This window comes from Pseudonaja textilis, chromosome 5, assembly GCF_049901715.1.
Source record: "Pseudonaja textilis isolate UNSWEBS1 chromosome 5, rPseTex1.2, whole genome shotgun sequence".
Classification (NCBI taxonomy): Eukaryota; Metazoa; Chordata; class Lepidosauria; order Squamata; family Elapidae; genus Pseudonaja; species Pseudonaja textilis.
Window position 1 is genome coordinate 7,547,845 of NC_141994.1, and position 27,866 is coordinate 7,575,710.

General features: G+C 38.5%; 2 protein-coding genes across 19 annotated transcripts in view; both read right to left on the bottom strand.

Annotated features, from left to right (window-relative positions):
- Positions 1-27,866, bottom strand: part of CADPS2 (calcium dependent secretion activator 2) — a 334,568-nt gene that overhangs the window by 146,198 nt on the left and 160,504 nt on the right. For all 18 annotated transcript variants that reach the window (XM_087934097.1, XM_087934094.1, XM_087934093.1 and 15 more), the window contains one exon: positions 27,273-27,412. In XM_087934097.1, the coding sequence (XP_087790223.1) occupies positions 27,273-27,412 (140 nt within the window). The remainder of the gene's footprint in view (positions 1-27,272; positions 27,413-27,866) is intronic.
- On the bottom strand, positions 15,764-16,424 carry LOC148125524 (histone H1B-like). The gene has a single exon (XM_087935478.1). It carries the CDS (start codon positions 16,422-16,424, stop codon positions 15,978-15,980), a length of 447 nt encoding a protein of 148 aa, XP_087791604.1. The 3' UTR covers positions 15,764-15,977.

A 27,866-nucleotide genomic window follows, 5' to 3' on the forward strand; every position in this document is an offset into this window, starting at 1 on the left:
TGCAGCACCACATAGTTTGAGATTCCCAGCAATAAGTAATGAAAGAAAAGGTACAAATACATGCCTACTGGCACAGGCCTGAACTAGTACTGCTTGCTAAAGATGAGTCAGATAAGCACCTATTGTATGTCTGGTAAAACGAATTGGATTCTACAAAAACACTGTTTGCCGTAGGGAAGTTCTTACTTGATTGTAATATTGCCCGTGGGCATTCTGGATGTGGTTTGCTTTCTTTATGAAACAGGAAACTAAACGCAAAAATACATGACAACAGGCATTGCAATGGGATGAACTTTCAGTTTGCCAAATGTAAAAAACTAAGTTGCTTGGTCATCGAACTTTCCAAATTCAAAAAGTATTCATTGGGCATGTGTACAGTATTCAGAAGTGTCATATAGCAAAACATGCATTTCTTTCTGGTAATCATATTGTTCCTGGGCTGGGTCGAAGTTAGAGTAATCTATTGCTGCAGCTACTTTAGTGGTTTAGCTCAATGGGTGAACAAGGAAAGCAGCAGAACATGTGCTCAACTGTTATGTTTTCTGCTCACTAGAGAATTTTAAATGTGATCGTTATCATTAGATTTTTATCCCACCTTTGATATATATATAAAACTCAAGATGGCAAACTTAGCTAATCTTCCTGCCTTTATTTTTTCCAGAACAACAGCCCCATTAGCTGGGTTGGGCTGAGAAAGAGTGACTGGCCCAAAGTTATCAACTGGCTTTCATACCCAAGAGAGACCTAGAATTCACAGAACTCGTAGGCTGCCCTTTAACCACAAAACCAGTGTGCTTCCTTTAAAAAAACAAAAAAAGCCATCCTCATGGCCACTTTCTCTGTAGTTGCTAAAAGATATCATGGAGAAAAAGGCTTCTTTTTAGTTTTAAAGTTATCTAAGATTCAATAAATCTTTAATTTAGTTAAACAGATAATGAATAAAATGTTCTGATAGAATATTTTGAATTGTGCTTTTTTTTTAAAAAAAGATCTATTTGAATGCTTTATTTAAATGAAATATATTTATATATATATATATATATATATATATATATATATATATATGACAAAGATTTATAGAACTTAAGACTATGCTATGAGGTTTGCCTGTTTCTCTTTGATGTTTATGATGGGAAGGAGAGACAATTAATTATTATTAAATGTGAATATAGGGCATCATTATTTACTGGCTCCTAAAAAAATCCACCAATGCTGTACGTGGGGGACTAATGTTAATACTTGTTCATACTCCATAAGTAGGGTCTATTCTTTGTTTAAGGGGAAAAAAAATCCATCTGCATCTTGAAAATGAATTCTTTACTTTTTATAAGCTTTTATTTATCACAGTTGAAGAAAAGGTAGAAAGGAAAAAAAAATCAATACCCATTACAGTTCTGTTCTACAAAAGGCTTTCTTAAAAAGAAGTCTAAGTCAAGGTTGAAAGAGCAATTAAAGCAGTCTCAAAATCTGGGCCATTCTGATAGAGTTCAGTTAACATGTGGCAGAAGTAATCATCCACTTGTGAAAATGATTTTCAGTTCATTCTCAAACACCTTTCAGACAGTCATGATCCCATTTAACTGACAACAATAGAGTCTATCTGTGGGCATCACTGCATTCGGTGTGAGAACCAATAGGGACCAAATGCCCACAGGCACTTTCAGCCATCACAGTGTATTCTGTTCTGCCTAGCATAAAGGAAATTCTTCCTTGTTCTGCATTCCTTCTTTTATGTAACCCCACAAGATTAAGCTTTTTTCTCTCTCTTCTTTTTCGTCCTCAGTTGAGGAGAGACACAACAGATTCAAGACTACAATATGGCTAGGTCACTAGAAGACTAGCTGAAAACATTCTCAGATTGATTTCAATACTTTCTTGTGCTCTTGAAAAAAGAGCACCAAACACATCTTCACAAGAAACGGGATAGGGTAAAGAGCTAAAGAAAGAAAAGAAAACCTACATAGCCCAAACAGCTGTTACAATGATGTCTGGGGAAGACAGATGTTCTGAATGCAAAGAAAGCTAAGCAACAATGGAAACTATATCTATTTTCTTCAGTGAACTGGACACTCAATATATGAATAGGAAAATTGGCAGGAAGCTCCTAGCAATTTGTATACCTTCCTTCGATCTCCCAATATACATATGGGCCTAGTGTACAGAGAGGGGGGTGGTATTAGAACATGGATCTCCAACCTTGGCAACTTTAAGACCTGTGGACTTTAATTCCCAGAATTCCTTAGCCAGAAAAGTGGAGACCCCTACATTAGAACAATAATACCATTACTTACTGATAGCACAAGTATCTTTCTTCACTTTAATAAAGGCAATGGAAACAAATGTTTAAAAGAAATCAATAGATGAAGGCAAATAGACGTGTCCCAGCATAATATTTCAGGATCCAATCCTGAAGTTGATCCTCAGAGAATTTCTCTTTCAAGAATGTGAGAAGTTCCCTCGGGCTCCTACAAAACTCAGAAGACTAGAAGATCTCAGTAACTGACTCAGATTGGATCCTGCAAGATAGGTTGTTATTGTGAGGTTGGGCTTTATAGTTTGAGATAGACACATAATCTAGTTTGAGAACAAGGCTAAGCAATCGTTCAGGCTAGAAATGGTTCCTAGACAAAAAAAAAAAAATGTGTACTTTCTATCTAAGCAAAGTATAAATGAAGTAGGTACTGAAAAATAAGCCAGGCACCAGCCTACGCACCAGAAGATTGAGTTTTGTACCGTTTTAGGTATGAAAGATGGCTGAGTGATTTTGGACCCATCACTCTCTCTCAATTCAACTCTCAGGGTCGATGTGGGGAAAATAGGAGGAGTATTACGTACATTTTCTGCATGGAGTTCTTTATAGGAATAATAATAAACATATGTTCCAAAACTGTATATAGGTGCCTAGGATAATAGTAGTATAACAGCTGAATTTTTCTAAACATATAGTATTTTTAGATAAATGACAAAAATCAAATACTCTCCCACTATTGTGGTATTTTGATATTTTAAAAACTAAATTTAAATTCCTTGTAACATTATCTGGCTCTTTGAATTTCACAAAAGGCACAGTGTGTATAATGTATACACAATGTTCATCTGGAGCTTGCCAGCAGTTTACCTGGGGCATTACATTTATAAATTGCAGGAGTGTGGAAACTGTTGTAAGTTCAATGAATATTTCAATCTTTGAAATGTTTAAGATGTGCTCTTTTGCACACTCAACAAAATCACACTCAACAAGATCCTCAATTCTCTGGCTCAGAGATATTAAGGCCCTTAATTGGTTACTTGAACTTCTACAAGACTGAAAGTCCCTATTTTGTCCCATAGTTCTTTTCCTAAATCCCCCCCAAATGGGAAAAACATCCTCCCCAAGTCTGATGGCTCCCAAGTCTTTATGTATCCCTGGCACAGGATCTTCAAAAGCAAAATCTACATACGTATTTTTTCTGCTATACAAATCCCAAATAACGTATGTATGTTAACTTATATATCCAGTCCAGAGGTGGTGTGCAGCCGGTTCGCACCGGATCGGGCGAACTGGTAGCAAGAAGTTGGTGTGGGTCTCTGAACTGGTTGCAACATCTGGCTGGCCATGTCCCTGACCTGGTTGCCTGGTCTCCATTCCCTCGCTTGCCCCACCCAATCCTCCCTCACCCCGCCCACCCTGCCTGCCCATCTGCCACTTGCCCCACCCAGTCACTCCTCCCCTTCTGTGTCCCCTCTCGTGGCTTGCCATTATAGACTTATCATGTGGTGCCTGCCCCCCAACTGAGCAGCCTTGATCTTCCTGCTCATAGGTAAGCCTGTGAGTTGTGCTAGGCCCTCCCCCACCATTTCCAGATTTTTCTGGGCCTTCCCTACCATCCCTGGACTTTTCTGGGTCTTCTCTACCATCCCTGGGCTCGGCTGGCTGGCTAAGCCGGCGTGGCTCCATCCCACATGGTGCTTTCCCAGATTTCCCTACTACGTGGCAGCCGCAGCGTAGAAAGGATGGGTGGGTATCCCAGCAGGGGCTGCTGAAAATCGCGCACCGCATGTGTAGCCCTGGCTGGGACATCCACCCACCCTGCCCTCCCGCCACTGCCCACAAGAAAACAAGCAGCCGCCGGAGGTGCTTTGGGAGGGCTGGAGTGTGTGGAGGGTGCTCCACAGCCCCACCACCTCTGCCCACAAGAAAGCAAGCAGCCACTGGAGGTTTTGGGAGGATGGCTGAATGCTCCTGCCACTGCTGCTGTCTGTGGAGGTGCTTTAGGAGGGCTGGAGTGTGTGTGGGTGGGTGCTCCATGGCCCCACTACCACCTCTGCCTGCGAGAAAGCAAGCAGCTGCCGGAAGTCTTTGGGAGGTCGGGCAGATGCTCCTGCTGCTACCACTGATTGAAGTATGACACCTTTATATCTTTCCCCTAAATTTAACACTTAAAGTTTTCATTGTGATTCTGCTTAGTACATTCTAAAGCTATGTACTATATTTTAAAATAGGAAAATAATAATTTTATAATATAATTAAATCAATAATCTATAGCAAATTAAACTCTATCATTAAATCTTAAGCATTTTACACATTCCTTTTAACATTTTATCCCATTTTATAATCATATAATGTTCCAGTTTCCTAACATTATTTCAAATACAAATACAACAATACAGTCTTATGTACTTTTGCAGAATCTCTTTTAAAATTATATTTTTACCCATTATCTCTGAATAAATCCTGTTTCTGTACATCTTGTTTCAAACCTTTGTAACTTCTCTTCCTTTTTTCCCCTCCTTTCTTCTTCAATCTAGCCTTTTTACTCCCCAGTCTCTTGATCTCCACCCTCTTAATCTCCACCCTCTTCTGTATTCCTCTTTTCTGTTGCTTTCTGACATTGTATCGATTTTTCACCTTATTTTTCCCTTTTTTGGTTGTTTTTAAAGTCTTAAATTCTCCATTCTCTTTCCCCTCTTTCCCTTTTCTTCCCCAACTAAAGTTGTTTGTTCATTAAAGATGGCTTCTTCTTCTTCATCCCAGCCTTCTTGTTCTTGTAATTGCTGATAGGTAGAAATCGCCATTTCTAAAAAATGAAAAACAGATCCAGAAGAGCCCTTCCCTTCTTGTTCCTCTTCTTTTAGCTTTTTAAATTCCATTTTCAGTTCATCAACAAATAATGCCATAGTGAAAAAGTTTTTAAAACAACCCAAAAGCTTTTAGTCTTTCAAATAATAATTTCCAAAGGTCCCAAAGTCACAAAGCAGTCCAAATACACACAGTCTGTTTCATTTAGCACTTTCTTCTTTTTATACTTTCTCTTCCTGTGGTACAGTTCAATTGCAAAGTTCCAAAATGTATCTTTTAGAAGTCTTGTTACAATTTAACTCTAGTCTTATAAGTTCCAAGCAGCCTCCTCCAGCAAAAAATCTTAATGGTTAATTCTTTTCCTCTCCCTTCCCACTTATAGCAAAGAGTAAAAAATATTTTTCTTTTTCAATGTTCAGAAATTTTTAATGTCCCCTTGGCTTTAACTTTCAAATTTAATTACCTGTTGGTGCCAGAATGGGTTTTTCCAATTTCTATCTGCTATCACCGTATGGAAGGAGAGTGAGAAAAAACAAACTTTCCCTTTTAACTTTTATCCGCCGCTTTCCCCAATCTTCTTTGGGAATGATGTATCTTTGATGAAATTAAAATTCCAGGGTATTTAAATGCTGCTTATTATCCCGGTCAACTTTCACTTTTTCAGCTTCCTCCTGCACATACCTATCTGGATGCAAGCTTCTTTGTGGTGGCCATTGCTGACCGCCACTCCACCGCCTTTGGAAAAGGGAGTTAAACCAGATGAGGAGGGGGATTGTGATTCTCCCAGACCCCTGCTGGATCTCCCCTATCTTCAGTTACCTCTATGGGGTAACTGTTAGCCCCCAAATCCGGCTGGATTGGGGGCACTCCAGCGGCGAGCGCAGCAGAAACTGCGCACGATCGCGGATTCCTGCCACCGCTGAAGCCTTACAAACTGGAAGCATCACACCCCTATCTTAATACTTCTACAAATATACCTTCAGCATTTAAAATTTTCATCATTTTTCCCTGGATATCAACATTTACAGCATTTATTTCAATTCCATTCTTTGACATATTGCTTATTCCCATGAGAATTTCTAAAATATTTCTACCTGCATTCTTACATTTCAGAGCACGTCATTACTTCATTGCAGATCAGTTTTCTACTACAGTATATAATCAAACTAAAATCTCCATAAAAGAAAAATAACGCACATACAAGCAAAACCAAACAGAAAGAATCAAATGTACCTATAACAAAAGAATCTCATAGGATCATAGGGCTGAAAGGAACCTCGGTGATCTTCTAGACCAAGGGTGTCAAATTCGATCATGTCACATGACATCACGATATATTGCAACATTTTTTGCCTCTATAGAGCTTGGGTGGGTGTGGCCTGCGCGTGATTCATATGGCCCGTGGGCTGCCAGTCACCCTATTCTAGACCAATCTCTTGTTTTTGGCAGGGGACTTATAATGTCCTAGTTAAATGGTTGTCCAGTCTATTTTAGAAGCACATCAACAATTCCAGGAGGCAAACTATTTCACAGAATAATTGTTCTTACTATCAGAAAACTTCTACTTAGTTCTAGGTTATATTTCTCTTTGACTAGCTTCACAGACCCATATCTATGGAGATTCTCAGTCATCCCGGTCATGATTGTCACAAAGGTGTTTTTTTCAAGAGATAACTTTTCTTGTTGTTTCTTGTAGACACAAATCGCCATTTCTAAGAATTGAAAAATGGAGCCAAAGGAGCCCTTCCCTTCTTGTTCCTCTTCTTTATATTTTTTAAATTCCATTTTCAGTTCATCCACAAGTGATGCCATTGTAGAATTTTTTTAAACAACCACCCAATTGTTTTTAGTCATTCAAATATAATTTCCAGAAATCCCAAAGTCACCAAGCAATCCAAATACACATAAGCTGTTTCTTTTAACACTTTCTTCTTTTTTCACTTTCTCTTCCTGGGGTTACTATTTAGTTGCAAAATTCCAGTTAAAATGTATCTTTTAGAAGTCTTATTAAGATTTAACTTTAGATTCTTTTGAATTCCAGGCAGACTCCTCCTTCCAGATCCTGCCCTTATTCTTTTCCTCTCCCTTCCCACTTATAGCAAAAAAGAAAAGGATTTTTTAGTGTTCAGAAATCTTTGTTGTCCCTTTGGCATTTAATGATATTTCCAGTTTAATTACCTATTGGTGCCAAAGCGGATTTTTCCAATTTCTTATTCAGCTCTCTTCATTGTCAATGTGAGGAAGGAGAGTGAAGAAAAAAAAACTTTCCCTTTTCACTTTCATTCGCTGCTTCCGACTCTTCTTTGGGAGCGATGTTATCTTTTATAAAATTTAAATTCCAGGGTACCTTAGTTGTTGCTTTTTATCCCGGTCAGCCAAAACTTTCACTTCTTAACTTCCTCCTGCACTTTCTTATTCGGTTGAGTGCTTCTTTGAGGCAGCCATTTCTGACCGCCGCTCTTACTGCCTTCGGGAAAGGGAGTTGGCCAGCTGAGGAGGAGAGATGCGGCTCTCCTCGACCCTGCTGGCTCTCCACCGTCTTCACCACCTCTACGGGGTGACTTAACCCTGAAGCCAGCTGGCTCGGGGCGCCCCAGCGGTGAGCCCAGGCAGAAACCACGCACGATCGCGGATTCCTGCCTGCTGCCAAAGCCCTGCAAACCAGAAGTCTGCTTTCTATGAAGCTTCTTCTATGAGAAGCGAAATGTCTTCAAAGAAAAACAAGAAAGTCCAAAAGAAAGGTTTTTTGCCTCTTGGAAAAAAAAAACACCTTTGGACTTCAAAGACCCATTACTTCTTGTTCTGATGCAATTCAATTCATTCCAGAAGAAACCTTGGTGAAATTAGGCATTCAGGTCTTTCTTTTAAAGAATTGAATGTGCCTATTTCTGCTTTCAAAGATTATGTTTGTCTAAACATTTGTGAACACCTCAAAAGAAAGAATCCGTGATTATGAGGTATGTCTAGTCTAACGAAGAAAACTAGGGGTGATATGATAGCAGTTTTGCAATATTTGAGGGGCTGCCACAGAGAGCAAGGGGTCAAGCTATTTTCCAAAGCACCTGTTATTCTGTAGTATCAATAAAAAATAGATAATAACAAAATATTTATGTAGTAAATGCCATCCATTAAAAAGTCAGGAAAAACAGATTGAAGCAGTAATATATTACTACAGTGGGTGGTAAAAAGATATTTAGTCTCTACAAGCTTTGAGTATTCAATGTTTCACCTTTTAAGTATCTTGGATTTCAACTCAAATATTAGGAGGGATAAAATAAGATGCCTTTGTCAACCACATAATATTGGTGTAATACGATCATACTGGTTTGCACCACAACAATGCAGTAATTTCTATTTCATAGATATAGATATATTGTTAAAGTTTTAAAGACCAAAAGCAACATGTTGAAATTCGCCTAAAAATCCATTGGCAATCAGTGTAGGTGGCATATTATTTGTGTAATGTAAGCATAGTGATTTGCTTCATAAGGTCATGTATAGTTTTATTTTACATAAACAATAAATTCAATCATAGGTGACATTACAATAATCCATGATATCAATCTCACATGCAAAATGAATATAAACCCCTTTTTCTTGATATAACTTTGTAGGTCACCTACCACTTAAACTTATTTAATATATTCTTGATTATTCGCCATATGTACTTCCACTGACATTGTTGAATCCAGAACATGCCCAATTTATTAAATTATGCTTTTAAATAATGTGTATCAGTCTTTGACATCTAGACAAACATCTTAGTCTGAATAAACACATTTATCCATCTACAGTAACGCTGTTACAGCTGATTAAATTTCACTTGTTCTTCTACATTCTTTCTATATTTTCTCAATCATCTTTTTAGATATGCTATGATTTCCCATCAATAATTTGGTGAAAACAAGCAGTAGGATTGCTTAGTGTTTGCTTTTAGGCAATGCTCCAGTACAAACCTCCAATGATTTTTTTTTGGTTCTTACTTAACAACCATACATTCAGCCTCTGCTCAAACTTATAAGGTTGCTAAACGAGTGGTAGTTATGGCCAAAAATTGTACTGACAGTCACCTGGTTGTGATTTTCAACTTTCCCACCAGCTTCCAATCAGTCAAATCAATGGGGAAGCTGGCATGAAGTCAGAAGTTACAGTCACATGAAATTCTTGCTTAATGAACCATGTAGTCTTCATTTAAAAATGACTGTAACCAGGACTGCCGGAACTGCCATCACTAAGTGGTGCAGTCACATGTTGTTTTTTTTAAACTTACAACCACAGTGTTTAATGACAAAAATTTCCAATCCTTAATAGCATCATTGAATGAGGATTACTTGTAATAGTTTCACTGAAATGTGAACAGAGTAGAAAACAGAATGGAAATAAGTGGTGCCCACAAACTCTGGACACAAGTCCCAAAGCATCACATTCTGTATCTGATTTTTCTGGTAAAATATGGGCTCCTTTAATATTGCACATTATATTTGAAACCCACAGAACTAATCCAGAAAATTACAAAGTTGATCCTACTGAAAGCTTTAAGAAACACAAGAATACTAATTGGGCCACATATTTTGTTTTCATTCCCTTGGTATAGTCACCCACTAGCATGAATCAGGAGTCTATTTACTTCCAAAGTCAGTCCCAATCCTGAATTTCAATAAAGCTATCTTTTCTGGGAACATGTAGATGTCAAATAGCAAAAATAAAAATAAATAAATAAATAATATCCAAAATTTAGAGCAAAGAACCTTCTTTTAAAAAGTAAATGTGTGACAGTAAGTACCATACAGTATACTGCAGAATATAATATTAACAGTTCAGAGAAAGTCCTAACTATTCCCATAACTGAACTGTCAAAAGGTCATGCTTTACTTTACTTTTGATGTTCAAACTTCCAACCTTATCATGCTACATTTCAAAACTCAGGATGGATTAGATTCTAGAATTCATTGCCCCTCCATTGTTTTGTGATTGTACTTAGGAGAAACAATCTATTACTTCTCCTTAATTTACGCACATATATTTATTCAGGTATCAAAATATCTTGTAATTGTTTTTGTAATAACTCATGATCAGTTTTCCCCCCAAGAAAATTAATTTTACAAAATATTTTAAAACATTGTTTCATTGATTAATCAATGAAACCATGAAATTTCATGTCAAAACTTATAAGCTGCTTAATAGACATACTACGCTGTCAGGTTAATAAAGAGCTTCACAAATTCATTACCACACCTCAATCGAAAAATGACACTTCAGCTTCACAGACATAAAATTAAATACAAAGTAATAAAACCTAACTCAAGACTAGGTATTTCTATGTATTATTCATAATGACATTTCCCCCTAATGTCTCTCCATATTAATTTCTTAGGTAGTATTTCCCATATTTTTCTTAAATACAAGGCTCCCAATATCTGACAATTGTCAAAAATCATGGCATAGTTTTATACCATTTGACAGCAATAAACAATAACAAGTCTAAATCCTAAAAACAATTTCTCCAAAGCTATTTTTCAAAAAAAAAGAGAGAGAAAATCTTGGTTTTCCCTATGTGCGCAACTCAGTCTTTCTTTGCATTATTGCCTCACCTACTGTAGCCCTCATACCGTGTTTCTCATAAAATAAGGTCAGGTCTTATTTTTTTTTTAGCCCTGAAAAAACAGGGGCCGTCTTTTCGGAGGTGACTTAATTCCCCCCCTTGCATCTTCATCTAGAGCGCCCCGCGGGCAGCCTCGCCAACAGCTGCTCCTAACGGGTAATCATGGCGAAGCACAGAGAGCTCCCTACTCCCACCAAACACCTTTGCTGCAGACACAAGACCTTTGGCAGCCGCCACTGTTGCTTTCCCTTCTGCCCATTCCACCACCACGTTTGGAGCTGACGCTTCCATGTTTGAAGTGCCGCTGCCATTTGGAGCACCGCCACCACGTTTGGAGCTGACGCTTCCGTGTTTGGAGTGCTGCTGCCATTTGGAGTGCCGCCGCCATTTGGAGAACTGCCGTCATGTTTGGAGCTCCCACTTCCGCGTTTGGAGCTGCCACTCTGTTTGGAGTGGCGGCAGCGCTCCAAATGGCAGTGGTGCTCCAAACAGCGGCAGTGCTCCAAACGTGGAAGCGGCAGCTCCAAATGTGGCAGCAGTCCAAATGCGAACATGGCAACTCCAAACAGCAGCAGTGCTCCAAACAGTGGTGGAGTTCCAAATGCAGAAGCAGCAGCTCCAAACGCGGCGGCAGCTCCAAATGTGGAAGCGGCAGCTCCAAACGTCAGCGGTGCTCCAAACAGCGGCAGCGCTCCAAACGTGGAAGCGGAAGCTCCAAATGCAGAAGTGGCAGCTCCAAATGGCAGCGGTGCTCCAAACAGCAGTGGTGCTCCAAACGTGGAAGTGGCAGCTCCAAATGCGGTGGCGGCATGGGCAGAAGGGAAATCAACAGTGGCAGGCACTGAAGGTTTTGAGTCCTAACGGCAAGTCCCCCCACCCTTCCCCCCATTTTGCATGTTTTAAAATAGGCCTAAATTTGGGGGGAGGAGCTTAATTTCATTTTATGCCTAGAAAACATGCTGGGTCTTCCTATTGGGGGAGGTCGTATTGTTGGAGAAACATGGTATTTACAAAAAAAATGTTTATTGAAATCTACTGGCACCAAAGCATGTCTACCTCAGTTTACAGGTGATCATATTAAATATACTGAAGTACTAATAAGCAAACCTGGCACCATTTAGCAGGAGAGTCCATGTGTTATCACTCCATCTCTACATATTAAAATCTGATAAAAAATGCTCCAAACTGATGGACAAATTAGTCTGATTCACATAATATTCTAGACCATAGGTCTTCAAACTTGGCAACTTTACGACTTGTGGACTTCAACTCCCAGAATTCTCCAGCCAACTATGCTGGCTGAGGAATTCTGGGAATTGAAGTCCACAAGTCTTAAAGTTGCCAAGTTTGGGGAAGCCTGTTCTAGACTATAAGACAATTTCATTTTAGCTTACCATATTGAGTTGTTACTTTGGAGCTTAGTGTGTTGCAATTATTTATAGTTTATGTGTGAAACCAGCCAGCTAAGATTTAGTAACAAACTCCTTGAGTTAAGACTCAACTTTTGGTGACTATAAGGAAGTTTGCTATTATTTTCTTCTGGAGTTTTTCAATTTCCCAATCAAGCTTACAGTCTAGGTATTCCCTGATGGTACCCAACAAATGGTTTCCCTGTTTTGCTTCCAAACCCAGACATGATTGGTGAGGTTCTGGCACCTGATGGGAAGATGTATTCTCTTATGACATGTGAACCAGGAATTAAATTCTGACAATCAAGCTAGGATTGTTTGAAGAAGGAAGGAATAACCTTGGCTACACTTCCTAGTTTTCTGTCCTGGTGAAAAATACCACCACCCTCCTACTATTATGAGGAACAAGAACAAATATTTTTATATTAGCCAGGAATTCTTTAGTTTTTGATTCTTTAGTTTTCTGACTCTGGAAAATTAGCTATGAGGGCTCAGGGCAGTTAAAAAGTGATAAGACTTTAGATTTCCTTTTCAAGTGTGATGTCCTTTTCCTAGGAAACATGAATTATTGTATGAACACTCTTGAACTTATTTTTAAGGCTGTTTAAGATGGTCAGTCGAACGGGGGACAAAATTTGCATTGTAGGTAAAATTGTTTTGTACTTGAGTAACAAAAGCAAATTTTCACAAGGAGAAAATCACAACAGACCAGGAGTGGGATTCAACCAGTGTTACTACCGGTTCAGTGATTATGTTTTGCGCGCGCATGTGCTCTTCGTGTGTAAAAACCTTAAGCTGTGCCTCCCGGACAGCTGAAAAGCGCTGCACGCAGGTGCGCAGCATTTGAAAAGCCATTTTTTTCTTTGCTTTTTCAACCTCAGCTGTGCCGCACAAGCAGCTGAAGTTGAAAAAGCAGGAAATAAAGGACAGGTAAGAGCCCAGGCAGGTGTTTCGGTGTCTGCTGCTCTTCAGAGCTACCGGTTCTATAGAGCTGGACAGAACCGGTAGCATTCCAGCCCTGCAACAGACCTATCTGTTTAGGTAGTAGTAATGCATTTATTTGCAGCCATAGGTTTTAGCAAAATTTATGTAATATACAAAATTTAGCGACATTAATATAAAATTATTTTTATTCATATCATTCATATCATCTCTACTCTAAGATTAACAGCACTGTCTGTTTAAAAGTAGGTCCTTTTCTCTAACTTTGAAATTTAATTCTCAACATAGCTCTAAATATCATGTGGACTCAACCACACATAACCTGAAATACCTGCTAGCAAACATTCTATTCCCTACTCAAAGAAGTAAAATTATATTTAAATCTCCACAAAGGTAATCATAGAAGAATACTGCTATCATATCTCTACTTTTAGCACTATCTGGAAACATTTTTATCAGTCTAATTCAATTCAAGTCAACCACCCTCTCCAAACAGTATGAGGATTTTGACACAAGTGCTTCCACTGAATGCATACTGCCAACAGCAAATCACTGATAATCTGTTTTGTCAACTAAACATTCTGGTTGCTTGCCAATCTCTTAACACTGGCTTTTTTTTCCTGTCCTTTTCTTTCTTGTGCTTTATTAGGTCTATTTTGTATTTGAATTGGGTAGATTGCCTAACACGTCTTTCGCTTCTCGGTTTTGCAACACTGCTTTGCTATATTATTGATAGTAATAATTTAATTCTCGATGCCTTCACGCCTATGTACCTGATTGCTTAAGATTAATATAATTCCATTTTTACATGCAATTAATCTGAAACATCCTGACTTAATAATTGCTTTATAAGGCATGTCACATCTAAAACATATCTGAATATTAAATATCAAACAAAATGTTACACTTATAGAGTAGGATCTCAAATGCAAATAGACACAAGTGTTTATGAGAGCTACTTCATTAGGCCAAGCAATTTAATACTGAAATCTTTTCATAGATTAATACAAAAGTCTCTGGGTCAAAGCTAAAGAAAAAAAGGTCATGTGAAAGCGCTTTTTCTTTTTTTCTTCACTATTTCAGTTTGGATACCAAATCACAGTGTTGATACACAATGATGGTTAAAGCTGCCATTGCCACTGGATTTGAGCTACTGGCTCTGTGGAAAAGAACAGAGAAAGGCCATTGAAATGCGAAAACACTAGAAATCCAGGAACTCTGCTTCCATTCCAGCAAAACTTAGAATATGCTGTTGGCCTACGTAGGACTCCCAGAATCCACCGCTCTTCCTATCTGCAGGGCCTCCTGAAGTACTTGAGGAAAATCAAAGAGCAGAGCCATAACAACCAGGGCCAGGACTCACTTTACTCTACTTGCTTGGTCTCACCTTCACTAAAGCGAGTCCTTGACTTTAAACTACTCGTTTAATGGCCATTAATTCTGACATTTAACAACTGTAATGTATTCATGAAAATTGCTCTATCCCAGGTTCACGTGATTATTATTTGTAACCTTCTCAGCTGGCTTCTGACAAGAAAAGTCAATGCGAGAATGCATTATTGCAGGCTAACTCTGCCCATCGCCAAGAGTTCAACCTTGACTGGCTTAAAGTTGAATCAGTCTGCCACCCTTCCAGGGTCAATAAAAATGAGGACCCAGATTGTTGGGGGCAATAGGCTGACTCTGTAAAGCACTACGAAGTGATATATAAGTCTAAGTGCTATTGCTACCGCTCACTATGGCCACAAATCTTACAGATTAACAAGGTTGGAAGGGACCTTGTAGGTCATCTGATGACCTCCTTTCACCAGTCTGCAACAGAAAGCATCCTCACATATTGCATTATGGTATGGTATGCTGGCTTGACAGCTGTGGATAGAAAGACATTACAGAGGGTGGTGAGCACAGCACAAAACATCGCGGGCTGTTCCCTGATACTACTAGATGACCTCGCCAGGGCTCACTGCTTTAGAAGAGTGAGGAAAATCCTCAGGGATGACTCACATCCTGGTTAGCACTTCTTTACTCTCTTACCATCGGTTAGGAGATATGGAAGCATAGCCAGCTGCACCAACAGGCTGAAGAACAGTTTCTACCCGTGGGCTGTTAGACTTCTGAATGGAAAATAACTTTGTGTTGACATAATATGATAGACTTACAGGGCCAGCGTGTTGTGCAACAAGGTCACATAGTGTAGTAAGATTGGGACTGGATTAGGGACTTCTGTCCTCACTGTGAGTTGTGTTGGGGGGGGGTGCACGAAGGGAGGCTCAGCCAATCTCATTGTACACATGTTGTACTTTGACAATAAAGGTAATAATAATAATCTAGTCCAATCCCCCACCCAAACAGGAGACCCTACAGGGTTGCAAGATCGCAGCTTGGCTCTGCGGCCAAACTCAAAATACGGCCAAATTTGGCCAAATTATTTTCTCTCATGGCCAAATTTTTTTATGCAATATAACATGAGGATATATTGCTTTTTGTTTTTTTAACTGTTTTTAAATAATCAAATCATAAAGAATAGTCTTTATTCGAGAACGTGACGTGACATCATGGGAATTTCTGCATTTCTTTACTCACATCCAGGCTAGGCATCTCACTTCAAATAACCGCTACTACCGTTTGGAAAGCTCAGGGCCAAATGCAGCGATCCTAGAGGAGGAGGAAGCTAGGGCATGAGGGTTTTTAGGGGGATTCCCCACCTCATTGAAAAAATATAATCACTAAACAAATAAAATGACACGGTAGGATTCGAACCCACGCCCCCGAAGAGACTGAAGCCTTAATCCAGCGCCTTAGACCGTTCGGCCATGCTACCTTCCCGTTACTTTGACTGTCCAATATTTCCCTCCAAAACAAACCGAAGGGTCTTCACACTGGTCCACGTTGCTCAACTCTTTTTCAAGACAATTTTGAGTGGCTCTGAAAAGAGCCGTTGGGTTGAAGCGAATCCGCGGGAGCTTCACTTATTTTTAGGGGCGGGCTTGGCCTTGGTGGAAGCCTTAGGCTTAGCTTTTGCCTTCAGGGGTTTAGCGGGGCTTTTCGGCTTCTTGGCCACCACTGAAGCAGGCTCTTTGACAGCTTTCTTTGCCCCGGCGGCACCTGCAGCCCTTTTTGCCTTCTTGGCAGTGCCAGTGGACTTCTTGTTCTTGGCTCCCGCCGACTGCTGCTTGCGGGTCGCTTTGTCTTTTGCGTCGGCCCGCTTCTTGTTGAGCTTGAAGGAACCCGAGGCGCCCATGCCCTTTATCTGTAGCAGCGTCCCCTTGGTCACCAGGCTCCTTAGGACTATCTTGAGGCGGCTGTTATTCTTCTCCACGTCATAGCCTGAGGCCACCAGGGACTTCTTCAGCGTGGCCAAGGAGAATATATTGTATTGAAAACCGGTATTCCACCAAAATTTTGATTTCATGGCCAAGCAACTTTCATATGGCCAGATTTCTCGAATTTGGCTGGAAAAATGGCCAGATGGCAACCCTGAGACCCTACACCATTTCTGACAAATGGCAGTCCAGTCTCTTCTTGAAAGTCTCAAGTGATGGTGCTCCCACAACTTCCGAGGGAAAGCTGTTCCATTGGTTGATTGTTCTCACTGTCAGAAAATTTCTCCTTAATTCCAGGTTAAACCTCTCCTTGTTCAGTTTCCATCCGTTATTTCTTGTCTGGCCTACAGGTGCTTTAGAAAATAGCCTGACCCCTTCCTCTCTGTGGTAGCCCCTCAAATATTGGAACACTGCTATCATGTCTCCCCTGGTCCTTCTCTTCTTATTTCTATCCAGTAAAAGTTTTGGATTTCTGCATCATAGATACAGCAAGCAAATGACAAATCTATTTAAATATGATACAAGAGATATAGTTGTGGCTTGTGAAATCAATCATTAAATGATTTCTCCTTTTATGATTAAAGTGACTTCCAACTGCTATAGGCCAAATTCCATTACGCATTTGAATATAACTTCAAGTTCTATCACCATGTAGATTAATAAAACGTATTAATCTCGAGGAACTTGAAGAAAAATAATTTGAAACCATTCAATTCCAAGCTACATATTTTAAATATTTATTTAGATGATAAGTGAGATTATATAGAAAAATCAAGTTTAAAAAAAGGAAGTTCTATGATTTAAACCAAAGAGAAGTAAAAGCAAAGAACATCACCACATGCAGATAACCAACAATACAGACTAGCTTGGATTTAGAGCAATTGGTAGCAAGAGACTTTTACAAAGCTCCTTCTGATCTCAAGGCACTGCTCCAAGGACAAGTGACGGATAGAACCTCCTTCTATTCTAGAAGCTCTGCTAGATACAGGTAGACCTTGTTTAAGAACCCTAATTGAGATTGGAGTTTTTGTTGCTAAGTGATGTGTTTGTTAGGCAAAATGTCATATGACGCCCTGTTTCGCAGTGGCAATCCCAGTTGTGATAATTGGGTGAGTACCACACCTTCATAAAGTGCTTTTTCTACCCTGCCATCTCACTCAGTGTCAATTCCCCGCCCCCCACCTTCTCTCATCCATCTCTCTGCCCCTTTGACTGCTTTGCACTCACTGCCCCTGCTGGGCCTGGATTACCTTCGCCATCTTGCTTCTCTTGCTACTGATGAGGAGCCTGGTCTTTGGGAAGGCGGTTGCTGACGGTGTAAGGCCTTCCTAAAGCCCACACAAGGTCTTCCTGCAGGGCAGCAGGAGTGCCAGTATGCAGGACAGCAAGGTGTAGAACACAGGCTGGAAGAGTGACAGAGACAACAGGGTGCATGGCAGCATAAATGGGGAAGGAGATAGTCAGGTGTGGGAGAATTGAAACGCCTCTTGTGGTTAAATTGATCATGACTGAGGGGCTGATGCAGTGTCTGGAATTTTAGTACCTCTCATTCAGTGCCTTCATAACTTTGAGTGGTTGCTGAAGAAGTGGTCGTAACTCAAGGATTATCTTAACCTATAAACATAACAGAATATAATAAAATAACAGAATTAGAAGGGACTTTGGAGGTCTTCTAGTCCAACCTGCTGCTCAGGCAGGAAACCCTATACCATTTCAAGACAAATGATTGTTCCATCTCTTCTTAAAAACCTCCCATGTTGGAGCGTTCAAAACTTCTGGAGCAAGTTGTTCCACTAATTAATTGTTCTGTTAGGAAATTTCTTCTTAGTTCTAGGTCGCTTCTCTCCTTGATTAGTTGCCATCCCTGTCCTGCCCTCGGGTGCTTGGTGAGTAGTTTGATTCCCTCTTCTTTGTGGCAACCCCTGAGATATCAGAACTCTGCTATCATGTCATCCCAGTCCTTCTTTTCATTAAACTGGACATACCCAATTCCAGCAACCGTTCTTCATATGTTTTAGCCTCCAGTCCCCTAATCATCTTTGTTGCTCTTCTCAGCACTCTTTCTAGAGTCTCAACATCTTTTCTGCATTGTGGCAACTGAAGCTGGATGCAGCATTCGAACACTTCATGTGATCCTGATTCTATCCCTTTGTTAATGCAGTCTAGAACTGTGTTGGCTTTTTTTGGCAGCTGCAGCACACTGCTGGCTCATATTTAAATGATTGTCCACTAGGACACCAAGATCCCTCTCACAGTTATTACTATTGAGCAAAATACCACCTATACTGTACCTGTGCATTTTGTTTTTCTTGCCTAAATGTAGGACCTTACTACTTTCAACATTAAATTTCATTTTGTCAGGCCGCACCCAATGTTCAAGTCTGTCAAGATCCTTCTGTATCTTAAGCCTGTCTTCTGGAGTGTTGGCTATTCCTGCCAGCTTGGTGTCATCTGCAAATTTGATGAGTTCCTTATCTATCCCCTCATCCAAATAACATTGAAGATTACTGGAGCTAAAAAAGAGCTTTGGGGTTCCCCACTGCATATTTCCCTTCATGTAGATGCAGTTCTGTGGGGGACTACATTTTGAGTGTGGTTGGTCAGCCAATTGCGAATCCATCTGGTGGTGATGCTGTTTAACCCAACCACATTTTTTTCTATCATATCAAGTAGTAGGTTGTGATCTACCTTTATCAAATTGCCTTACAAGTCCTAGTAAATTATATCCACAGCATTCCACTGGTTCATTAATTTTGTCACTTTAAGATAAAGATCTTAGTGACTTGATCTAGAAATCATTGTATTTGTGTGCCTGCAACATGTACAGTTCTAGACCGCTTCTGAAAATATCATAACCTGCTTTGACCCAACCCTGTTACCAGCAAGAAAATCTCAAACAAACGCAGCAACTCAAAACTTTCACAGCTTTAATTACAAATAAACTTCTTTGTAGATAAAAGATGGCTTGCAGACAATTAGTCCAACCAGAAAAGCCTTGACAGAATTCTTCAGATAAGCCGGAGTCTCTACACACAATGCTGGGTCCTTAGAGTGCTTTTGCCCCCTGCAAAGGCAAAAACCTTTTGAAACCAGGCTTATATTCCCTGGAGGGAGGGGCCATTACATTGCATCCTTACTCGTGAGTCGCCTATGTTGCTCCAGCTGTTCTCTTCTACGAATCATCCTGCACTCACGCACACTTAGCACAGGCTCCTCATCACTGCTGCCAGACCCCACAATCCCTGAAGGCAGCAGTTCACTCCCTGATGGTCCTGGCCCCTCATCCGAGTCCTCGCTCTCCTCCACCGTCCACACCTGCAGCCGCTAACCTCAACATAATCTTAGTGACAGCTAATACTCAGCTTTTTCCATGACAATAATGTGCTGAGGATTGAAATCTTGTCTCTCAATCCAATCTTTATACTACACATTTTGATGTGAGCATAAATGTGTAAACCAGACTTGGCCAATTTGATCTTGGATGGAGGTAATACTTTATGAGTAGGATTAAACAAGTCAATGTAATGGTTCCTACTACCCAACTGAAGCCATGTTCTTTTCATGTATGCTACATAAATCCCCTATCTGGGGATTCTGAGCAGTCCAACACTTCTGAAGTATAAATCTAGTATAAATCAAAGCAAGTTTTGAATGTGTAACACCAAAAATTTCAATTCCTGGTTATGTTAGTTCTTGTCAAAATATTTGGTTTTTTTTTTTTTAGTTCTAAAAACTAAAGATAATTTTTTGAACAAAATTGCATATTAATATGTTGCTGAAAATAAAAAGTAGTTTATAACTATAAAATAACATATGGGAATATTGTATATTTTACATGTTGAACTTTATATCAGTTCAACAGTGTTCTTAGAATTCCTTTAAACCATGCTGCCCTCTTGTGATCATATTTTTTAATATTTCATAGTAATACACCTGACTATAAATACAGCAGCTGCTTCTATTGGATTATTGTTTAAAAGCTTAAATACACATGGTGCCCTTTGTATAACATTGGATTACTGATACTGATTATATCTGATCTTCATTTGGCACCATAAGTATCAGCAAAATCAAGTCTTCCTTACGAAAATACTTCATAAATTAATGTTTAAACTGAAGAGAATAACAGACAGATCACTGTTACTATGTACATTTAAAAGGAAAAATTAATCTGTCACAGAGATATTCGTTATAAGGCTAATATAGATACATAAAAGATGATTTTGAATCCTCAAGAAAAATTCCCATGAGGTAATACTCTTGTATAAACAATCAAATTCTCTGTTTATGGTGCAATATTGTTCAACATAAGAGTTGTACAAACAGTAACCCATCACTTCAGGGTAATTGTAGAATACATTCACTTTCTTATTGCCAATCAGCTATACGATAGAAGGCATCCTTTCAAATTGCAGGTCTACAAGAGGCCCAGAAAGAATTTCTATATCACAAAGTTATTCCCTCACAAACTGGCCTCTGAAGTTCCTTCTTAATAAAAAGATGTGACTATGATACAGCTTGCCCATCGTATCAGTTTTTTTTTTTTTTTTAAAAAGGGCAATGCAATGTTCAAAGAGCAGCAGTGTTTCTTAGTGGGGATCAGTACCCAAAATTATCCCCTGAATACGACTATATGCTGTAGGAATTATAATAGGTGGCATGTAGATATGTAGCAATCTGCTTTCCATTTCCTTCTTCTGCAATGAACTTTCTACAGATATGTTAAAGGTCAGAAGGTGGAGCTGTTAGTCTATATTTTAATTTAAACAGTCAAAAAACCCCAAATTTCATTTCCCCAGGGGTATTCTGAATATATTTCTGTTGACAAGGTTCTGCCCTAGAATGTTCTGCCCAACTTTGAAGTTACAAACTATCAAATAGATACAAGAGTTTTAGTAGTATATAGATATCATTGATCCCAAGATTATTGTTATTCAACAATACAAACAGAGAAGGATGCTAGGATTTTCCTTTTCCTTTTTCTGAAATCATAGAGATATTTAGAGGCAATTCTGTAGAATCTGTTAGGATACACAATTTTATAAAATAAAAAGCATTTAGAATATGTTATTATTAATTGAAACAGTTTGCTTTGTGCTATAAATCATGAAACCTGCCATGCTAATGAAAAAGCCATTGACCTTAGTAGCCAATCTAATTAGGTGAGATAAGATAATGAAATGCTTCTCAGTATGTAACCACAATGAAGAGAATAAGTGTATCACAACTTTTCCTTCATAAGTACTCTGAAAAGTCAGAATCAATTTAACTAGAGACCTAAGAAATAGATTTGGGCCAGCATCCTAATAAACAAAATATACTTTAATAAGAATAGAATAGAGTAGAGTAGAGTAGAGTAGAGTAGAATAGAATAGAATAGAATAGAATTCTTTATTAGCCAAGTGTGATTGGACATACAAGGAATTTGTCTTGGTGCAAATGCTCTCAGTGTACATAAAAGAAAAGATACATTCATCAAGAGTCAAGAATCATAATGTACAACACTTAATAATAGTCGTAGGGTACAATAAGCAATCAAATCATACTAGGAAACAGTCAATATAAATCGTAAGGATACAAGCAACAAAGTTACAGTCATACAGTCACAAGTGGGATGGGTGATAAGGAGTGATGAGAAGATTAATAGTAATAGTAGTGCAGACTTTGTAAGAGAGAACTACAACTGCAGCAAGAGCTATGTGCATTCTACCACATAATTAACACGCATAATTGCAGCACAGAGCTATATCAGCAGATATGAAAAGCTGACAATAGCCAACATGAATGGATATTTATCTCTGCTAAACAGAAATGCACACCAGTATCTAGTCTCATAACGAGGCTAAAATATATCACTGCAAAGCATATATCAGCTCATTAAATCCACTATTCATATTTCTACTTGCTTATTTCGCTGAACCGAATAAGTAAAAAGGAAAGATTGTGACCTCACTTTTCACCAGTATGTTACAGTGTAGGAGTTCCTCATAGAAACAGTAGATGGATTTAATGTGAATTTCCTTTCAGTCACCATGGATGAAAACTAATCAAGCAGAAAACCAACACAGAACTAGAGAGAAATTGTTCCTGGCGGTTAGAACAATTAATCAGTGGAATGTCTTGTTTCCAGAAGTTGTGGGTACCACAACTGGAGGTTTTTAAGAAGAGATTTTGTCTGAAATGGTAGGGTTTCCTGCTTGCTCAGGAATTTGAACTAGAAGACCTCCAAGGTTACTTCCAACTCTGTTATTATGTAATCTCTGTTCTGGTGAGAAGACATGGACAAAGAAACCTCCTTTTTATTCCCCAAGAGCAGAGGAACCTTCTTTCGATCTTAGCTTTGTGTTCCCGGGGAAGAACTGTGGGCCTGGGCGGTTCAAAGAGAATACTTCCTCAAAATTCCTCCTTCCGCACTGTAAACAACTATGCTCCTCCAGCAGCCATAACAAATATGGTTAGGCACCGTAACGGTAAAGGAGAAGTCCAAAAAGCAATTTTTGATGGATGCATCAAGGATACTTCTGTGAGTTCCATGGTATGACAGAATGTCTTGGGAAGGTTTTAAAATTTTTATTACATTACTCTAATAGCAATACAGATTTTTCCAAAATTAAAAAAGTTCTGGTTTTCTGAGTTTGCTAGCCACACAAAGCTTGACATTAAGCTTGAATGAGTTAAAGCTACTGTGATTAAAGCAGAATTTCTCTGACTCCCATTCTCTTCCTTCCCTCCCTCACTAGACAGTCAAGAATCACTTCTGGAATTGTCCTTTTTCTCCCATGAAGTGTCCTGCTTCCTCCATTGGGTTGCCAAGGTCTAGCAGGCTTCACACTCAGAACAGAAACAAAGCCCCAGAGACAGTAGCAGAGTCACAGTAGCTAGTTCCTTTTTTGCAAAATTAAGGGCCTATGTGTGGATGCCACCATCTACTTCATACATGCACATATGTGTTCTGAAGCACCCCTTTTGAAAGATTTGCATAACCCTAAATCTCTTGCCACATTTTCTTTATGAAAACGAAGAACATTTCCTTTGGATTAGTGGTAGCCTGAGTATGGGAAATGTTATTTGCTGACAAATTAACCCTGACACAAAAATTCTTGAGCTGTCTTTTACTTAAACATTGATTACTCATGCTATTTAGTTACACCACTAAAGCAATTCCTAATAATTTATTAATGACAGAATGTATCATTTAATCAGATATATTTGGTCAATTAAAAGTATCTCAGCTCTTCTATGCAACTAAAGTGGCTAGGACTTGCTATAAACATTTGTAAGATCCTCTTACAGCAAATTAACAGAGATAATTAAAGTCATATGTATCTCTATATAGGTAGTCCTCAACTTATTACCACAACTGAGCCCAAAATTTATGTGGTTAAGTGAAACAATTGTTAAGTGAGCTTTGCCCCATTTTATAACCTTTCTTATCATAGTTGTTCAGTGAATCACTGCAGTTGATAAGTTATTAATCCGGTTGTTAAGTGAATCTGGCTATCACATTGACTTTGCTTGGGAGAATGTTGCAAAACGTGATCACGTGATCCCAGTGGTGATATTCAGTTAGTTCTCACTGGTTCTGTAGAACCGGTTGTTCATTTTCTGAGCAATTTGGAGAACCAGCTGTTGGAAGAAATCTCCTTCCAGCAGTATTTTGTTTTCCCCACATTTAGGGGTTAATCCTGTCAGGAAGGCAGAAAGGAGACATCCTAGTCTGCCTCTGTACATTGTTTGCAGCCTAATTCTGCTTATAAGGAGTTGTAAGTTGTCCTGACTTATAACAGTTCATTTAGTGACTGTTCAAAATTACAATGGCACTGAATAAAGTGACTGATTTTCACATCGTCATAAATATGAGTCAGTTGACAAGCCCCTGAATTTTGCTGTTGCAGCATCCCCATGGTCTCACGATCAAAATTCAGATGCTTGGCAACTGACTCATACTTATGACGACTGCAGTGTCCTAAGGGTCATGTGATCTTATTTTTACTGCATTAGAAGGTTATAAGGGAATGGACTTGAATCTTGACTCTTTTGACCTTGTTTGTTTCATTCATTTTTCTCTCCAAGGACTGGTTACAAGCTTGTATTGGTTGCAAAAAATGCCAGGTTGTTTTCAGGCAGGGAAACAAGGACCAGAAAAACAAAAGCTTACACAGTTTGATAATAATAAGATAATAATAATAAGGAAGGGCAAGGATAAGCAAGAAAAGAGGCAATGATAATGAGATAATGAGAAAAGACAAGCATTGATCACTTCTGTAAAGGGAGTCTGCAGCACAAATTAACAGATGAAACAACTCTCCATAAGGAAGGCATTCAAAAAGAGAAGCAATTCCAGTGGGTGAGACAAACAATCAGAAGCAAGTGACATAGATTAGATTTTGCATTGCTAGCAACTCAGGAAGTTTTCAGGTCTTTGAAGATGAAACAGGCTCTGAGAATTCAGGAGATTGAAGAACAGGGGGAAAAAAACGGTGTATCCCTAAAAGCAAAGATAAAGTGTTCACTACTACAAGAAACAAATTCCAACCTTGACTTTTGTTTCAAAAAGGACTCAGAGAAATTGGAAGAAGTTAAGAGAAGGACAGTGAGGATGAGAAGGGACCCAAAAACTATGAAAAAAAGATTAAAGAGGCCGCGTATGTTTAGGTTTAAGAAAAAAAGGACTCAGAATATACAGGAACTCTTCAAACAGTGGAATGGATGTCACAAAAAAAAAGCAAAGACCTGATTGTAGGAAAAATTATATATATACACATACACAATCAATCATATATTAATCATATATCATTTCATATATCATTATCATATACCATACGTCAGGGGTCTCAAACACAATTTACCTGGGGGCCGCTGGAGGCAGAGTCTGGTGAGGCTGGGCCGCATAATATTATACTTTATATTATACTTTATATTTATATCATGCACTAATATTATACTTTCATATCACGGTGGGGGCCACAGGATATTGTCCTGTGGGCTGCAATTGGCCCGCGGGCCGCGAGAATGAGACCTCTGCCATACATCATATCAATATAAAAGTTTTTAAAATAAAATAAAAACTAACAAACTGATACAGATTAAAGAAATTGAAAGGCAGAGACAGAGAAGTACAGGAAAAAAAGGCAGAATAGGAAGAAGCAGCTTCAGATTTTCTCTATGACAAATACAGGTATGGTTACAAATTATCTCTTACCTTGTGATTATTAAAAAGCTCACTTTTCTATATCTATTTTTCTAATTATCAAAACATGAATTATAAGTACATTTTTTCTGTTTCATGAAAAAAAAAAGTCTACAAGTGGTTTCCCACCAGCCATAAAGGCAAATATTGTCTTTTTTTCTAATCAGGGAAGTCAATTTAGCCATTTGTGCAAGTTCCAACATCTTCACCAGCCATTCTTTTATCATGAATAGTGTTGAAGCTTACCAATCTTGAGCACATAGTAATACCACTGCAGTTGTCATACCTAAAAATACAATTCTATGGCTTTTTCTTTCTAGACATCTATCCATTCAACCCAAAAGAATAGCTTTTGGTTTCAATTGTGACAGATAAATAACTTGAAATAGCTGAGGAAAATCTCCATCTATACCTTGAGTTGTCACAAGAATAAATGGGGATGGGGTCCAAAAATTATTTAGAATATAACCCGTAGAAAGTTGACAGTTTCATCTAATTCAATCAGGGTTAAACTCAGCCAAATTTAAAGATTAAATCTGACTAGCAGAAGCCCACAACTACAAATGGTATTGAGACCTTTGGAGGTGATTTCTTCTGTTTCCTTCCCCCCTCCCCAACTCAGCAATTCATTTCATAAATTTTATTTCATGGCTTAAAAATATTCACAATGTTTTTTTACTAAAGGAAACAACACATGTTTTTGGCCACTAGGCTGTGCTAAAACATAACTCATCTGATAAAATATTTTGTTTTTTTACACTGACTGAAGCAATTTGCAAATTCAAACATTTGCTTGTATTAAAGTGTTGGTTTTGAGACAGACTAGGTTAGAAGTCATTCTTTAAATTTTTCACTGAAAAAAATAAAGAAAAAAAAATCTGCTTCAGCATCAGGGTCTGGCAGACTCCAAGTAGAATGGTTAGCTCCTAATCTTTTCAAACCTCTCTTCTTGTTTACAGCCCAAAGAAAGTATTTTTCATCAATTTTTAAAAATTATGTCATAAATTATGTATACAGTGACCTTTTTATTTTGCTACATGTAGAACTGTTTGTTCTTTCTGAAGCAAAGATTCCCATTAATGAATTATACTCAACTGTGCAAGATTTTAGTGTAAGACCTTAGATATTTATATCCCTGACGATGTTCTGTTTGCAGTTACTTTAGGCATGTCTAATATGATTCAATTTCCTCACTTGTTTTTTTAGTGAATCCGAAGCTGCTTCTTGAAATTTTCTAAATTTTAGAAGTCTGCCAATGTATAATAGGAAGTAACATATTCATCCACCTAAATTCATATATGGTATTTTATATACAATACTAGCTAAAAACATCATCTCCTCCTTTGGGATCATCTGTATCACATCAAGAGCAACAAAAATTTGTTGTTTTACATATACTTGGAAAAATAACATGACAACAGAAAAGAGTTATGTGTGGTAAATCTGATCTGTACACAATCACAGTTGGAAATATGGAATATATATATATCAGTAGAAATCACCATTTAAAAATTCAATACATGTTTGCACATCACTTTCCCTTCTTGCTTTTGATTGTACAATAAGCATTTTACTTATTTTGAAGCTACAAAGGTGACTTGGTTTAAATTAATTTTACATTTTATCTTACCACACTTGGACTGCTTCTTTACTTTTTTCTCTTCAGGCTGTAGGTCATGTAATAAAAAAATTACACGGGCAGCTGAAAAGGAATTAGTGTTTATTCTTCTTCAGAAGAGGAACTCACCCACAATGCTTCATGTGTGGTGGCTTATCCATTCTCACTGCTAGTTTTATCCTCAAATCAGAATCTTGGCTGTTCTTAGGGACTAACATTTTATGCAGCTCTGCTGACTTTGAGCTATTGGAAGTTGGGTACAACACAACCTGAAAAAGATACAAAGAAATCTGTTTATCAGTCTGACAGGTTACAGTAAACTTTATTTGGAAGCTCTGGTCAACCCAGAAGCTGTCCATGCCACTTTTTTTCTATTTCCTACAAAAATTACACGGGATCCAAAGAAAGTCACAAGCTTCCATTTCACTGCAACTTTATCGCTTCAGTAAAGACAGGTTCATTTTCTCAAAAATAGGCCACTAAGAGTTCTGATTCTCAATTGGCCTACTTTAAAAACACAATGAGCACTGAAAGCTGAAAAACAGTCCTTCAGTGAACCAAGTACTTATGATAAGCATGCTATTCAATATTCCACAGATTTTATGTGCTTTTGCTAACAATGAACATTAGAGAGCACTAAACTATAACTTTTTGTATGTTTTTTTTTAATGTCTTGGATTAAATGCTTTAGGAGTAAATATCCTAAATAAATTAATGCTATCT

Bases quoted from the DNA above. Each gene is read 5' to 3' on its own strand.
- LOC148125524 (XM_087935478.1), bottom strand. From the start codon at position 16,424: ATGAAATCAAAATTTTGGTGGAATACCGGTTTTCAATACAATATATTC.